Below are 17,405 nucleotides of genomic sequence, written 5' to 3'. Positions count from 1 at the left end.
CGTCCTCACTGGGACAAAGCCTGCTTCTCAGCTTAGTGTTCTATGAGCACTTCCACAGTTATTAACTGAGAGCTTCCTCTGCCAATGACCATTTTGCATGTGTATATCGTGTGGCAGGCACGAAGATACTCTATGCCCAAGGAAGTCAAGGAAATTTCCTTTACGAAAAGATCCTGGACCGACCGGGAATCGAACCCGTCACCCTCAGCATGGGCATGCTGAATACCCGTGCGTTTACCGCCTCGGCTATATGGGCCCTATGCTGAAGTACACACACTTAGAAAAAATCACCGAATTCGGTAATATTTTACCGAAATCTCAACCGTTAAGTTTTTTACCGGAGAAATTCGGTGACGTTTACCGAACTTCGTTAAAATTTGACAGATAAACGATAACATTTTACCGAAATTTGGTATTTTTTGCAGAATTTCGGTAAAAAACCATTACCGAACGTTCAGCTGTTGAGATTTCGGTAAAAATTACCGAACGCGATTAGCTGTGCAGATAAAGTAGCCATCAACAACGCAGCCAAAAACACCATCGGGTAAGTTGAAATGAAGTCGACAAAACGAAAGGTTCAATGAGAACGGCAGAGCGATTTTAGAAAAGAAGAACGTAGCACGTACGGTAATGCTGCAGCAAGGAGCCCCATTGAACGTTGAACGTTACAAACAGAAGCGAAAAACAGCAGACACGTTTCTTTCCGGAGAAAAAGCACCAACTGGAAGAAGCAAGCGGAGTGCGAAGAAGCATGGAAGTTCTACCAGAAGCTTAACGCATTCCGCAACGGCTTCGTGCCGCGAGCCGAAATATGCAGGGATAGGTAAGTACGGAAGCCTCTTGACGAACCGATCGAAAGGTGGAAGCTACACTTCAATGAGTACTTGCATAGCGTGGAGAACGTAGGCATGGGAGACCACGACAACGAAGGATAGGATTACGCCAATGCAGTAGAGGAAGGAAATGAGCCAACTCCCACGCTGAGGGAAGTTAGGGATGTCATTCACCAGCTCAAAACCAACAAAGCTGTTAGTAAGGATGGTATCGCAGCTGAACTCATCAAGATGGGCCCAGAAAAGATGACCACCTGTCTGCACCGGTTAGTTGTCAAGATCTTGATACCCGAACAGCTACCGGAGGAGTGGAAGAAAGGGGTAATCTGCCTCATTCACAAGAGAAGCGACCTTTTGGAATGTGAGAACTTCAGGACGATCACTATTTTGAATGGTGCCTACAAAATGCTATTTCTGATCATCTCCCGTCGGCTGTAATCTCAAACGCATGAGTTTCAGGACTATTCAGCCGTCGGACCAGATGTTCACCGTACGGCAAATCCTCCAGGAATGCCATGAATACCAACACATCACTTGTTCATCGACTTTAAAGCGGCATACGACAGTATCGACCGCACAGAGCTATGGACGAAAACGGCTGTCATGGGAAACTGACAAGACTGATTGAAGCAACGATGGATGGTGTGAAAAATTTCGTATGGGTTTCGGGTGAATTATCCAGTTCATTTGAATCCCGCCGGGGACTACGACAAGATAAGGGGCTCTCATGCCTATGCCAACTTTTCAACATCGCTCTGGAAGGTGTAATTCGTCGAGCCCAGCCGGTGTACGATTTTCACGATATCTGATCAGTTTGTATGCTTTGCAAACGACATGGACATTATTGCCAGATCATTTGGAACGGTGGCCTAAAAAACGAAGCTGCAAAGGTAAGACTGGTGGAGAATGCGTGAGAAACAACGTATGTACATACATGCTAGTACAGAGTGTATACTCATAAGACAAAATAAAGCTCCCTGAGTTCAGGTTTTTTCAGGGGCAAATTTTTAATGTAAATTTTAATAAATTTCTATACTTCTCTAAAGCTATACAGAAATATCCATAAAACTTAAATAGAATTTTTTTTGTTATTAACCCTTATGTGGCCGGCAGGGTACCCGGGTACCCAGCACTAATTTAAAATACACGGTGTAGAAAAAAGCAAAAAGTTTGCCGGCCACATAACGGTTAAAGAGATTCCACTGAATCATTTCATTCTCTCAAAAACTGTTTAACAGAACTGTTTTGAATATAATACAAGAATCGATAAGGGAATATTTGTAAATTTTTAAAAGAGTTGTTTTGGGTTAATTGTAAGAAATTGCTTTGTCATTTCCACCTATAATAACATCCAAATACTCTAAAAATATCAGGAAAAAAAAAATCTGGTGTTCAATCAGTAACTCCACAGGCTATGTGACCTTTGAATTCCATACACAGTTTTGAATATAAACTTGGATGTTAGTACTCTGTGCCGGTTGTGTACCCAAGCAGCACCTGCAACATCATGCAAAATGTGGCTTTCTATGCTTTGGTCTAAAACAGTTGCAATAAATGCACACGCAATTTCAATCTTGTCAGTTGAGTTGCATTTAAACTCCGAATATCGTTAAGTTGCAGCTTTGTTTCATATGAATTACAAAAAATCGTATTTGACATCCATTTATGGAGGCGGAGCTAACATATTCCTCACAAGTGACAATACAGTCAGCTTGCATTGAATGTGCTATGTAACACACATGAAACATCTAACTGTGGTTTGTTTGTTCAGATTAGGTTCCAAATGTCTTACAGAAAACTTGCGCGTCTTTTCATTTTGACAGCTTTCTAACTTGTGACATAGAAGATACAATGAAGTAACGCGTAACTTCAGTAGCTTTTATGGTGCGTTGAGCAGCAAGTCTCTAACAGAGCTTCTGGTGTAGTATGTTAGGTGGGTGGTTAATACTCCTGGTGTCCATGGTTCGAGTCTGGACATTTTTTTTCTTTTTTTATCAATCCCCCTAGCTCAAGTTGCATAACGATTTAGAATTTGCGCTTTTTGCGTTTCAAAGGAGAAGCAATTATGTTATGTTGTCCTTAATACAAACACTGAATAAATTGCACTGATGTTGCTGGTACTGGCTTTGAAACAAGTCGTGTTGCTTGGGTAAGTGTTAAGATTTTAAAATTCTACCCATAATTCTACACTCTTTGAAAAAATCATGTAAACTTAAGTTCACTTGGATGCACATAAAAGGAGCGGCCCGTTTGACACAAATTTATGTCTTCTATCACAACAAATAAAGTCGAGATAGCAATCGCTAGAGACGAAGCGAGAGATAAAACATATGTAAGTAAAATAATGAACTGGATTCGAACTCTGGTCCGCTGATTGAGAGGCACGTACTATACCTATCGGCTGTATCACCGAGTTGTGAGACAAACGATAGATGTAAAACTGTTTCTACCTCTGGTCAGATAGGTTTGTTGACATCTTGCGCAACCAACTCGAACTTACATGATGGATGTAAAATTTAGTCAAATTTGCCATTCAGTCATGAAATGTTTACGTACGTTGATGGTTTACGTCACGTGTAAATTCCTAATTTTTCAAATTCTTTTCGCAGAGTTCTTCCTAGCAGCATTGGGCAAAATTGGAAGAGACATTGATTTTCGTGAATCGATTCGAATCGGATCAGCAGAAACGATTCATCGATTTAATCGAATGCTTTGAATCGATGTTTTCACATCGATTTGATATTATAAAATATGATAAAACTATTAAATGATTCATTTGCTGCATTTAGTTCAAGTTCCCTTCATGTTTTACTTGTCTTAATAAATTCAATATCAAAATTTGATATTGCACATCGAACATTTCGCAAAAATGAATATAACGTTGAGACAGTGCATTCTGAAAAAAAAATAATATTTTTGAATCGAAAGAAAAATCTTGAGATCCTGAAGTTCCCCAGAACTCTGAGAAGTATTCCTATATAGTACTGTGACAAACTACCGCAGACTGCTGATAGAAATTCTCCCAGAATCTCCAGAATTCTGAAAGTAGTTCCTCTAGAATTATGAGAGATATTTCTTAAGAATGCTGAAAATGATTACACCAGAATTCTGGGCGACCTAGAAAAGAAGGCAAGACTCTTCCGGTATCTCGGTAGGATTTCTCTCTGAATTCCATTAAGAATTTTTCTAGAATCGCAAGAGAGATTACTCCATATCTATAAGATGAATTATCTCAGAGTCCCGAAAGGAATTCTCCCATAATCCTGTGATAGATTGTCTCAGAATCCTAAGAGAAGCTTTCCCTTGAGATCCTCTCAAAATGTTCCAGAATTCTTAAAGGGATTATCCCAAAATCCTGAATAGGATTACCCCAGAATCCTGAGATAAATTCTCTCAGAATCCTAAGAGGAATTCCAGAGCGGTTCTTCCACATTCATGAAATAAATTCATTTAGAATACTCACAAAAATTTCTAAGATGAAATTCCCAAGAAACTTAAAAGAAATGACCCAAAATCCTGAAAAGGATGCTTAGAACCCTAAGAAGAATTACTCCAGAATCCTGAGAAAGGTTCCCTCGATATACTGGGCGAGTTTGCCAAAGAAGCCTGAGATATACTATCACATAATTCAGGGAGATAGCATTCCCCCAGAATCCTGAGAAGAATACCTCCAGAATCCTTTTAAGTATTCTCCCAGAATTCCCCTAAAATCCTGGGTGGAATTCTTTAACATGCTGAGAATAATTCTGCCAGAAATCCCGAAAGGTATTCAGAGAATCTTGGGAAGAGTACCCGCAGAATACTTAGTGATATTCTCCCAGAATCTTTACAGGATCTTACGCAGAATCCTGAGAAGGATACCACTAGAATCCTCACACAGGATTCCCCCAGAATTCTGAGAGGAATTTCGCCACAATTCTGAGAATGCTGTATACGGTTCTCCAAGAAGTCTGAGAAGAGTTCTTGAGAATGCTGATAAAGATATCCTCAGATTTCTGAGAGGGATCCTAAATGAGGGTCTTTCAGAATACTTAGAGGAATAAACCCAGATCATCCAGAAATTTCTTAGAATCCTAAAAGGGATTTCACCCGAGGTAGGGACCCCTGGTAGAGAATACCCTAAAATTCTAGAATGATTTTTTTTAGAATCCAGAGATCCTAGAATTCTGATAGGCATTCCAATATAATACTGCTGAGAAAAAATCCTCCTGATTTTTTAAAGGGGCCCTTCCATAACTCTGAGGAGTCTTCTAAAATTCTGTGGGAGATTCCTTCAAAATGTTGAAAATTATCACACCAGCATCCTGAGAGATACTTACCTTACCTTACCGGTCAGGCTAAGGCCGGGGTGGCCTCTGCTGTACATAGTAGCCGCCTCCATTCCACTCGGTCCATGGCTGTTTGTCTCCAGTTCCGCACTCTGCGTAGGGTCCGCAGATCGTCCTCCACTTGGTCGACCCACCTAGCTCGCTGCGCTCCACGTCGTCTTGTACCGGTCGGATGACTCTCGAGAACCATTTTAGTCGGGTTGCTATCCGACATCCTGATGACGTGACCCGCCCACCGTAGCCTCCCGATTTTCGCGGTATGGACGATGGTTGGTTCTCCCAGCAGCTGATGCAGCTCGTGGTTCATTCGCCTTCTCCAAGTCCCGTCTTCCATCTGCACTCCGCCGTAGATGGTACGCAACACCTTCCGTTCGAAAACTCCAAGGGCGCGTTGGTCCTCTGCACGTAGGGTCCATGTTTCGTGCCCATAGAGGACGACCGGTCTAATCAACGTTTTGTAGATGGTTAACTTCGTGTTACGGCGAACTTTATTCGATCGTAGAGTTCTGCGGAGTCCAAAGTAGGCACGATTTCCTGCCACAATGCGCCTCTGAATTTCTCTGCTGGTGTCGTTGTCGTCGGTCACCAGTGAGCCCAAGTACACGAATTCTTCAACCGCCTCGATTTCATCACCGTCGATATGAATTCGGGGTGGCGGGCGCGGTGATTCCTCCCTGGAGCCCTTTGCCATCATGTACTTTGTCTTCGACACACTAATGACTAATCCGATTCGCTTGGCTTCACTCTTTAGTCGGATGTACGTTTCCACCATCGTCTCAAATTTACGAGCAATAATATCAATATCATCGGCGAAACCAAGCAGCTGAACGGACTTCGTGAAAATCGTCCCACTCGTGTTTATCCCCGCTCTTCGTATTACACCCTCCAAAGCAATGTTGAACAGCAAGCACGAAAGACCATCACCTTGCCGTAACCCTCTGCGAGATTCGAAGGGACTCGAGAGTGTCCCTGATACTCGAACTACGCACATCACTCGATCCATCGTCGCCTTGATCAACCGTATCAGTTTATCCGGGAATCCGTATTCGTGCCATTGGGCTGCAAAACGGTGAGTCGATAAGGAGAGCATCCAATATAGCTCTGGTCCTCACAAGTTCCTACCTCATGCTTCCACGGGTCAAGCGATGACAAAGACCGCCAGCTATGAGTTATGTGCTTAGCTGGTAGTGCAGCCTGGGCACTGTTGTCCTTCTGACTTCAGCTAGATTGAGGAGGTACGATCCGAGTGTCTGTTCACCAAGGAGGTGCGGCTCAAACAGCGTCTGTTCTGGCATCCAGTGGCTGAGTAAGAAACGCTGCACCACGCCCAGCTAGATCCAAGGTGGTAGCCCCATCAGCGTGGTCGTCCCAGTGTTGGTTGGGACGTTAAACAGAACTGGCACGATGGCCCTCCGGCGAGACAGGAGTGTTGGCGTAGGCCCAATAAGCCACCCGTAAAAATCCCCATTGCGAATAACATAGGAGAAAATACGACTCGTTACAATCGGCAAAGACCCACGCGACGAAATAAGGACTACGATTGGAAACTTGGAACATGGAATTGCAAGTCACTAGATAATCTACGACGAACTACATCCCCGCAACTTCGACATCGTGGCGTTGCAGGAACTTTGTTGGACTGGACAGAAAGTGTGGAAAAGCGGGCATCGAGCGGCTACCTTCTACCAAAGCTGTGGCACCACCAATGAACTGGGAACAGGATTTATAGTGTTGGGCAAGATGCGACAACGTGTGATCGGGTGGCAGCCGATCAACGCAAGGATGTGCATGTTGAGAGTTAAGGGCCGTTTCTTCAACTACAGCATCATCAACGTCCACTGCCCACACGAAGGGAGACCCGATGACGAGAAAGAAGCGTTCTACGCGCAGTTAGAGCAAACATACGATGGTTGCTCGCCGCGTGACGTGAAAATCGTTGTCGGCGACATGAACGCGCAGGTAGGAAGGGAGGAAATGTACAGACCGGTAATCGGGCGAAACACCCTGCACGCCGTATCGAATGATAACGGCCAGCGATGCGTAAACTTTGCAACCTCCCGTGGTATGGTAGTCCGAAGCACCTTCTTCCCCCGCAAAGATATCCACAAAGCCACCTGGAGATCACCCGACCATCAAACAGAAAACCAAATCGACCACGTTCTAATCGACGGTAAATTCTTCTCAGATATAACCAACGTCCGCACATACCGCAGTGTGAATATAGATTCGGATCACTACTTAGTCGCTGTATGCATGCGCTCAAAACTTTCGACAGTTATCACCACGCGTCGAAGTCGAACGCCGCGGCTCAACATCGAGCAACTTCGTAACGTAGAAGTGGCTCAAGACTACGCGCAGCAGTTAGCAGTGGCCCTACCAACGGAAGAGCAGCTTGGCATCCTGAGAGATCTTATCCCAGAAACGAGAGAAAGACTCTTCCAATAGGAATTCTCCCTGAATTCTATTCCCAAGTAACACACTTGTCACCGAAGAGTCACGGCGGCGCAGGTTTTTGTTACGCAGAAGTTACTATGACTTACTTCTAACAAATAAATACTAACTTGCTAAAAGTAAGTCGCAGTAACTTCTGCGCAACAAAAACCTGCGCCACCGTGACTCTTCGGTGACAAGTGTGTTACTTGGGTTAAGGATTTCCCTAGAATCCTGGGAGAGATAACTCCAGTTTTCTGAAATGGATTCTCTCAGAATTTAAGTGGAATTCTTCCAGAATTCTGAGGGATTTGCGCAGATTCCCGAGATGGATACTCCCTGAATCCTGTGATGGATTACCTCAGAATCCTGAGAGAAGTTTTTCCTCCTGATTCTCTCAGAATGCTTAGATGGTTATCCTCAGAACTCCCTGGCGGATACTTCCAGAATCCCGAGAGGGATTCTCCTAGAATCCTGAGAGAAATTCTCCTGCAGTATTGAAAGACATCCCATTAGAATCCTGAAAGAGATTGCCCTAGAACCCTGAGAGGGATCCTACGAGAAGATCTTCTACATTATTAAAGGTGATCCAGAATCCTGAGAGGGATTTCGAAAAAAAAAGTTCGGCATCCGGAGATGGACTGACCCAGAATCCCGATAATGACGCTTGAACCCTGAAAGGGACTTTCTCGACCATAAGAAGGATTTCTCCAGAATCCTGAGTCCTGAGAAAGATTCACTTTGACTCCTGGGAGGGATTGCCCAAGAAACCTGAGATGTACAGGTATACTTCGATTTAGTGGACCCTAGATTACATAGACCCTCGATTTTATGTACTTCGTATGTTAGTTTTTTTAATGGTAAAATTCTACAGTGTATTCTAAAAAAAAGAAATTTAATATTTTTGAATCGAATGAAAAATCGAATGTATAAAATCGATTCGGTCGATTTCGTGGGGCTTCAACATCAATTCAAAAAATCGATTAATCAGAACAAAAACATCGATGTTGCGAACATCGATTCAAAATTGCCCAACGCTACTTCCTAGTGTTCTCCTAGTGGTTTCGGGATAGATTTCCAACCGTTTCTATCGGGATTTTTGCATAAGTTCTTCCAGGGATTTCTTCCAAAGACAGTTTTCAGATATTTCTCGTGGATTTCCTTGCGGGATTTCGCACGTAGTTTTACCCTGGATTCCTTTTAGAGGTTTTCAAAGTTCCTGCTTAAATTTCCTCCTAAGATTAGTCCCAGAACTTTTTCCTAGATTTCCCCGATTCACTCAGAATTTCTTTCGAAATACCACTCGAGATTTCTCCAATAAGTCTTTGCGGAAATTTTCGCAAAATTTGACCAGGATTCCTCCAGATATTTCTTCTGGAATTTCTCACAAGAAATCTCGTATGTTATCCAAGGTGACATTCCGAGAAAAACTCTTTGAAAAAATCCTGCTAGATCTCCAGGAGCATTTTTTTTATATCCTAAAACGGAGCACCCGATTTCTGGTAGACATTCCGGGAAGAGCTCTGGAAATGATCCCGAGAAAATCTGTAAGAAAATAATCTCAGGTGGATCGTTGCAGTAAATAAGATAATCAACTACAAGAAAACCATAAGAATAACAGAAAAAATCACGGGACGTGCTGTATGAGTAATACCAGCAGTAGCTCCTGCAGAAATTTCAGACTCTCAAAAAAAAATCTTCGGAGAAAGTCCAGGAAAAACTCTGGGTCCTTATAATATAGCTAAATCAATCAATCATTCAAAAATTCTGAAAAAAACTCTGAGAGATATTCCAGGATCAACACCGGAAGGAATCTTCTGAGAGAAGTCCCGGGAGAAACTCCGAGAGAAATCTTTAAAGAAATCCCGCGAGAACCTTTCGAAAATGTACCAGCTGAAAATTCTGTAAAACCTCAGGAATAACTCCTTTAAAAGGAGTCCCAAATAAAACTCTATCAGAAATTCCACGACAACATGATGATGATGATGATGATGATTGTATACCCACCATCAGCGCAAGGATTACCTATGGCTGCAGAGTCATACCGGAACGGAATGATCTACCTGATGGTTTGTTGTAGCAGGGTAAGCTAAATTCACTGGAGACCTTCGGAAAACAACATGATAATTGTTATCTCGTGACAAAGTCTGGCCACCCCACGAACATTTGCCCGGAAACCAGTTCATTTAACTTCCTTAGGCTACCCCTCCGAAATCCCCATATATGTCATGTTCAAATATAAAAAGTAATAATAAGGAACGAACTCACCGGGCAATCCTGACCAGCTGGTTTTCTATGTTTGGCTTTGGTCTCAGCATTTCCGAACTCGGAATAACGACGGACACGAGCACCACGATGCGGGCAATGTGGTCTCTTGCCACCGAGCCATCGTCGATCGTTTACACAAAGTGCGAACAAAAAACACACAGAAAAATACGAATACGCGGGAACGACGAAATGCGGCATGTTTCAGGCTCCGCGCCCTGCTTGTCATTGATCAGAAATTCCACGACAACATCTGCAGAAACTCTAGTGGAGATCTCGTGATAAATCCTGCAATACTGGGAAAACCTCTAGAGAAATTCTGTATAATTCCGTACAACTTCCAGAAGAAATTGATCGGAATTCCGGAGTCTTGGAAGATTCTCAAGGAATCCTGGAAAGCAATCTTCGAATCGAGGGAAAATGTTGGTAGAAATCTGGAAGAATTTCCAGAGGGAATTCAAAAAGGAATACCAAAACAAATGGCGTGAAAAAATACCGAAGGAATCTTGTAAATAATTCTGGAAAAATAGTTGCAGCCGATTTTCTAGCAGGATACAAATAATTTTGTTATTCATTTCCACGATGTAGTAAACTCTGTGGACTCAACGGCGAACCTAACATCCAGAAGGTGTTCAAAGTTGGAAAAATACGGGCAGGGCATGTTCCAAAAATGTCGGACAACAACTCTGTAAAGCTGATTGTGGAATCGACCGACGGATTGGCAGAGTTATCCCTCTATGGTTGGCTTTTCGGTCCGGATAAATTATAAGCGGGGTGATACTATTTCATCCGACGTTTCGACCCTTGGTTTGGGTCTTCTTCAGGGAGGTCTAAAAAACGTGTGTTTTATTATCTGTTTTAAATTTTGCTAATGAACTAGTTTTTTTGAAAAATCTCACTATAGGGATACCGCTACGTTTGTATCGCCGATTGCTTGGCGTAGGGCTGTCGGGTTTGGTGAATTTAAGCTGAAACGTAATGATCGGTTGGTGTGTGGGGGTTGTTAGTACCTGGTAGCGTGTGTTTACCTTGTGTTGGCTATTTGTGGGTAGATGGTGAGGGTGTAGTTTACAATAATTTGTTTTACCACTGCGCCGAACACTATCATGGCGTCTAGACACTGAATACTAGTTTTAGTGGAAATGCTAATGGAGAATTTTTGGGAGATTGTTGAAATGTCTCTCTCAGTTACATGTGACGATGTGTGTGCAGTTGGACTGGTACCTATGTCTGTGGGGTAGTGTTATGGTGATTTATTGCTGTTGATCATCTGTTGGTTGTTGGTTGTCGGGGTTGGATGTGCTGGGGTGCTGTGGTGGCAGCGGGTTTGTTTGGGTTCTCTTGACTTGTTTTGCTGCTATTGTTCGTAGAAGCCCGCAGTATATGGAGCTGAGGCCTTCTACGTCGGTGCGGTGGTTCACTGTGCGGTGGGTATTGTAGATGTGGAAACATTCTAGCAGAGGCAGAGTGGATCTGTTGTGTGTCTTATCGAGTATTTTCGTCTGTTGCAGAGCGAAGCGATGATCCTCTTTTACGCAGTGCTCGGTTAGGGCTGTTTTTGAGCTCTGTTGGATCATTGCTTGGTCGGTGTTGGTGTAACCCTGGTCCCGTAGTCGGTTGAGTTGATTGATGTTCGATTGGTGCCCACTTAAGCGTTTTCTCAGTTTGTTCGTCGTCATACCGATGTAGACTTGGTTACAGTCGCTACATGGTATTTGGTATATCACGTTGTGTTGCTGCATCGGGTCTATACGGTCTTTGACTCTGGTGTGTAGGTGTCCGACTGTGTTAACCTTTCGGTTGGCTATCTTCACCGTTGGGTATTCCTGTTGCAGGCATCGGCTTATACTCTGGCTGAGTTGGGGGATATACGGGAGGCTGACGTATTTGAATGCATCAGTTGTAGGATGCGTTGATGGGGCTGTTGGAGTGCAGGTGTTCTGGTCTGGATCTGGTGCAGTGGGGATGGAGGTAGCAGCGTTGGTGGTGGTGTGGGTGGCGGTGGAGGTGGTGGAGGTGGCTTCGGTGTTAGCGGTGCTGGCGGTGGTGGTGTGGGTAGCGATGTGGTGTGGCATAGAGTTGACATTGTTGGCAATGCTATTGGATGTTGGCCCGAGTGGTGGTCCGGCAGTGGCATGTGATAGAGTTCGATGGAAGATGCGATTGATCAAATTGGTTGGATAGTTATTGTTGCGTAGGATGGTGTGGACTATTTTTTTCAGCGTTTGTGCGTCGGCTTTTGGTGATAGTGTGATGACTCTGTTGATGAAGTTGGTTATTACGTTCATTTTCTGTGGCAGCGGGTGGTATGAGAAATAGTTGACGAGTCTGCCTGACGCTATGGGCTTCGCATACCATTCTGTCGATAGCATTTGGTCATCTCCTCTGATTACTACCACATCAAGGAAAGGTAGTTTGTTTTCGTTTTCAACCTCGACAGTAAACTGGAGGTGCTCGTTATAGCTGTTGAAAACTTGAAGAGTGTAGTCGACTTTGTCTCGGGGTAGTACCAAGAAGAAGTCGTCCACATATTTTTTGAGGAAATTTATCACGTAATCCAGCCTTTGGACTACGGTGTCTATCAGTTCGTCGAGAACCATGTCTGCCAGGATTGGAGACAGAGGACTCCCCATGGCTGTCCCAAATTGCTGGTGGTAGACTTGTGCACGGAACATAAAGTAGCTGGTATCCAAGCAGAAAGCGACGAGCTCTTGAAACAGATCGAGATTGATCTGTGTGTGTCGTTTAATTTTTTCCCAGTTTCTGAAAATTCCTTGTATCACCAGTTCCTTGGGAATGTTAGTAAACAAGGAAATCACGTCGAATGAGACAACGACGTGGTTTTCTGGAATTTTCATTCGGTTTATCTCGGATGCAAACGTAAACGAATCCCGTATGTTGTGCGGACTGCACATTGCGTTTTGTAGTATGACGCTCACGTATTTCGAGAGATGGTATGTGGGGCTCGTGATGTTGGGTACGACTGGCCTAAGGGGAAGGTCGGGTTTGTGGGCTTTGGGCTGGCCGTACAGGGTGCGGCAGGAAAAAATGCGAAAAGTTCAAGGCACTATTACACGCTAAATATGGGATATATATGACTATTTTTTCATGACAGTGTATCAGTCAATGTCTATATTCTAGCACTGAAAAATAAAAATGAGCATATTTGATATTTAACATGTGATAATGTAGGCCTTATAAGCGGATATCAATAAACTGCGCGCCCAATGGTCATTAAACAAAATGACTATAACAGTAACAAAATTTGCTCAAATTCGATGAACAACCAGACCACACTGATCCAGAGCCATGTAGTTTCACATACCAGATGAAATAAGTACATATATTTGATGATATTGTAGAAAAAATTAAAAATTTTGTTTTATCAGATGCGAAATTTAGCGACCTGTGTGATTTTCTGCGGTTTGAAAATTCTGGTTGTCTTCATCTTCAGGCGCCGCCCTGTAAAGGTTAGTGACCAAAATGGGAAATTTTTTAGTTAACTTTTCAGAAAACTAGCCTATTATTGATCATGGAACGTTGAAACATAGATTGGTTAATGTCAAATGGACGAAAATGAGGTTTGAAGTTGAAAAACACTTTCGCATTTTTTCCTGCCGCATACTGTATATGCGAGGGCAGACGGCCGTGTTGCATTTTAGCTTGTAAGCTGTGCGATCGTCTATGAGAGACAGATTCCTCAGACGCTTGACCATTTCGTTGTTTTTAGTCTCGTATCCACTGGTTGGGTCCTTATTCAGCTTGACGTACACCGTGTCATCGTCGACCAACGTTTTCATTTTTCGATCGTAATCCTCGATGTTCATAATAACCGTTCGGTTGCCCTTGTCTGATTCGGTTATGCATAATTCGGGGTTGTCGGCGATGAACTTCTTGGTCACTCTAATTGCGGATTTGCAAAATCTGGCGACTGGATCCACGGAGTTGAGAGACTGTGGGTGGTTCAAGAAGTTTTGTACTAGTTCATTAGCAAAATTTAAAACAGATAATAAAACACACGTTTTTTAGACCTCCCTGAAGAAGACCCAAACCAAGGGTCGAAACGTCGGATGAAATAGTATCACCCCGCTTATAATTTATCCGGACCGAAAAGCCAACCATAGAGGGATAACTCCCCCAACTCTGTAAAGTTGGTGTTCGTTACAGATGTGGTTCCTATAAGATGGCGTGGAGTGCAAGGAGTACGATGAACGGATGTGGTGGAGTGTGATCTGGCGAGCGTTGGGTGTAATCGAGGATCGGTAGTAGTGACAGCCGCAAACCAAGTATTGTGGCATACTATTGCTCATTATGTGTTATCCTAATTGTGATGTTGACCAGATAAATGTATGTATGTAGGCAGATCTAGGAAGCTTATCGGGCACATTTTATCATGCAGAAGTCTGTGTAGAAGTTCGTAAACTATCTGGTGTCCATGGGTGCTTTTTTCACCTCTTACCTGCGCTTCAAAGTACTGTGTGCAACACCTGTAAATGGAAGAAAGAGAGAAACATGTGTTAATTGTCGTTGCACAATATTTTTGCTCATATAAGCCACTTTGGATAATGGTATACAGCTTATTGAATATGTTTAATCCAAAACCTTTTTGTTTTATGTGTGCTCAGTAAAATAAATCCCATGGATTTGCACTCCATAACCGCTGTGTTATTTTTATATGAAAACATTAACATGACACCACCGTACGCTTTGGCACGCACCGAATAAATTGGTTGTCCCGCTAATAGGAGCAATATTTTGCCACGCTTCCTCGCGTTGAATCACGTTGATCCAGCGGGGGCCATCAGGCAGGTGGGCGGCCACAGCATCCTCACCGGACCCACTGCCCGATTCCGTTCCGCAAAAAAAAACCTTTCATCCGTGGGCGTTTTCACGCGCCGGGTCTGAAACTTATCGCCCTGGAACCATTTTTTGTTAAAAGTGTGTTGCCGCCTAGCGCGAGCGACAGCTAGATTTTCCAGCTCTAAGCTGCTCCAGTTTTCTGCTTGGACCAGCTGGAGCGCAGGCTGGCTAAGCCAACCTCCGCGCTTAGTATGGGATGACCGCCCGAGCATGTTTCTTCATCGAAGGCGCAGCGAGCCAGCAAACCACACGGCGTATTATTAAGAAATGACATTTCAATAGGTGATTATTATCGCACTTCTTTCGCCCGGTTGCCGGAATCTTTTGCTCACTTAGAGTATGCGCACGTTGCGCGAGGATCAACCAAGACGAGAAGCACTCTGCCTGCTCGGCAGAAAACTGGAAATCACTGCATAGCGCGCGTTCGCGTAAAGAAGGGCAACTTCTACAATGTAATAAATAAATTTAAGCATCTGAATTTATGATGTTCAATCAGCTGTATACAACTGTATAAAACCCGCACGGACGGGGCAGCAAAGTTTGGGACGATGACCGCCCATGGCACTGTGGACTGGAACTTGAAACTTAGCGTTAAAATCTAATCAACCGTACAATGCACAGGCCCGGATTAAGGATTGTGGGGGCCCGGGGCCCAAGCGGATGTGGAGGCCCCTCGGAGAGATGACCAAAAATGTTTTTCCTTATTTTCGAACAGTACTTGAGCAATATGAAAAATAAAGCTAATGTTAGCAACCAAAAAAGGTTTTTGTGGGGGCCCCTAAAATGTGCATATTTACGCGCATACTTCAAAACAGTAGAACAGTTTTAAATAATGCTGAAAATCGAGCTTTAGACTGTGTAAGAATGAGAAATAACTAAAAATTCAAAATTTTACCTTATACATAATTTATATAATAGAGACGAACCAGCCAAGGGCTGAAAGTCTTTTATACAAAACAAACCATTTTAGGATATAACGTTGCACGATTTTTGTGAATTCAAAATTAAAAAAAAAAACACGCAACTTTTTCACTAGGGAAGTGGCTTCTATTTTTGGCACTTTTTTGTTATAACTAGGCCAATTTTGAACCAATACACACACTTTTTAGAAGGCGGTGAGATAGGTATAGTATCTAGCCGCCTACATAATTTAAAGCCAATTGGTTTCGAATTGACTGAGTTATTACAAAAAGTGCCCAAAATACCGACCACTGCCCAAGTAGTTCACTACCCTAGTTCACCGATTGAAAATTTCTTTTTATCGATTGAAAAGTATTGAATTTTACTTTGTACTAAAAGGCACATTATGTTCCGGAGCAATGCACACTTTAATTATTTTATGCATTCATGTGTTGGCGCTCTTTTGTGCTTATCCTTTCACAGGTAAGCGTCTTTCGACTACCACTTGGCAGTTATCCACTGAATCCAGTGGATACGCGTATCTGTTAAAGGATAAGCAAAAGAGCATTAAATGGTATAATAACTGATTACACTTATTCAAAATGATAAATTATCAAAAATGTTTTATAAGAGGATTGTCAAACAATCAGTGTCATAAACGAGCTCTAATTGTATTGTTCTATTAAAAACACAAAAGGTACCTAACAGCAGTCTTTCTCATCAGCTTCATAAACATATGAAGCAATAGGCGCTAAAGTTCGAAGAATGTTTACATTTCGCATTTATCGGTTTTTATTATCAATCATCCCTTTGTTTTAGCAATGTGCTAATGCACCCGGCGTTAAGATCTATTCGCAAGTCGTAGCTCATTCAGCTGATCCAGCGGCATCAAGTTTCCCTACCTCGACGTCGAAGATTGTCCAGAAGAAAGCACCGTCGACGAATAAAACTAGCGCAGTTATGTCATTCATAGTCATGATAACACACATTCACACAGGGTGTCAGGTGGTCGGGGCCTCGGGCCCCCACATTTCAGGCCCCCCACAAAATGTCACTTCATGAAAAAAACATGAACAAGAAACAAAAAGTAGTGCAAGAAATATTTCTGGAATTTGTTATTTTTATTATAAAAACGTCAAATTACTGTCAATGGGCAAGGTGTGTATGATAAGTTTTTCCCAAGGTTTTTCCACAACTTTGTAGAATACATAATCAAAAAGTTACTGCTGAATAATTCTGTGAATTTCGTGAAGACATGTTTAAAATTTTCCACGGTGTGTCAAGAAATGTCACAAATTTTACAAGAGAGATATATTAATTTACCTCAAAGATATTGGAAGAATGGTAGAAATTTCTTTTGTAATTTAGGAGATTTTTCAGAATTACAGGTTTCGATTTTACATACCAACAAACACGCCAACTTGTGGCGTAGTTAGAGTGGACCAGACCTTTCGAAATCAATGACATTTGAATAAAATTGACGCTTGATCTACTGACGAGATCTAGCCGGACAAAATTAATTATTACGTATCGAAGCATTGCCAAAGCATAGTGTCTTCGACGAAGATTTTTGTCATTGTCAGGGGCATCAGTTGCAAAGAATTTAGTACTTCACAACTTATTTGCATAGGTGGCGCCACCATCTAACTTTTTAGTTTTTCGTACTAGAGACTTTGCATCCTAGTTAAAGTTGTTCATTTTGGCAAAATAAACAACTTTTCCTTCGACGTTAAAATTCCGTAGCCTACTGTTTAAGTTAAGATTTAAATTAATTAGTGAACAATCAGCT

The 17,405-nt window shown here is 42.7% G+C and overlaps 2 protein-coding genes across 5 annotated transcripts in view; one reads left to right on the top strand and one right to left on the bottom strand.

The window, feature by feature from the left end:
* LOC109408340 (protein cortex) overlaps window positions 1–17,405 on the top strand; it is a 218,900-nt gene that overhangs the window by 55,937 nt on the left and 145,558 nt on the right. The window lies entirely within an intron of this gene.
* LOC134291940 (uncharacterized) lies at window positions 10,555–12,843 on the bottom strand. 2 transcript variants are annotated; one of them, XM_062860412.1, is made up of 3 exons: window positions 10,885–12,843; window positions 10,756–10,824; window positions 10,555–10,686 (listed from the first exon to the last, which is right to left on the bottom strand). In XM_062860412.1, the coding sequence occupies exon 1, from the start codon at window positions 12,769–12,771 to the stop codon at window positions 11,110–11,112; it is 1,662 nt and encodes a 553-aa protein (XP_062716396.1). In that variant the 5' UTR covers window positions 12,772–12,843; the 3' UTR covers window positions 10,555–10,686; window positions 10,756–10,824; window positions 10,885–11,109. The 2 variants fall into 2 exon arrangements, with proteins under 2 accessions (XP_062716396.1, XP_062716395.1); XM_062860411.1 differs by having other exon boundaries at window positions 10,756–12,843.

Source organism: Aedes albopictus, chromosome 3, assembly GCF_035046485.1.
Source record: "Aedes albopictus strain Foshan chromosome 3, AalbF5, whole genome shotgun sequence".
In the NCBI taxonomy this organism is placed as follows: domain Eukaryota; kingdom Metazoa; phylum Arthropoda; class Insecta; order Diptera; family Culicidae; genus Aedes; species Aedes albopictus.
Note: the sequence above shows the minus strand (reverse complement) of the source record. Positions and strands in the feature narration are given on the sequence as shown.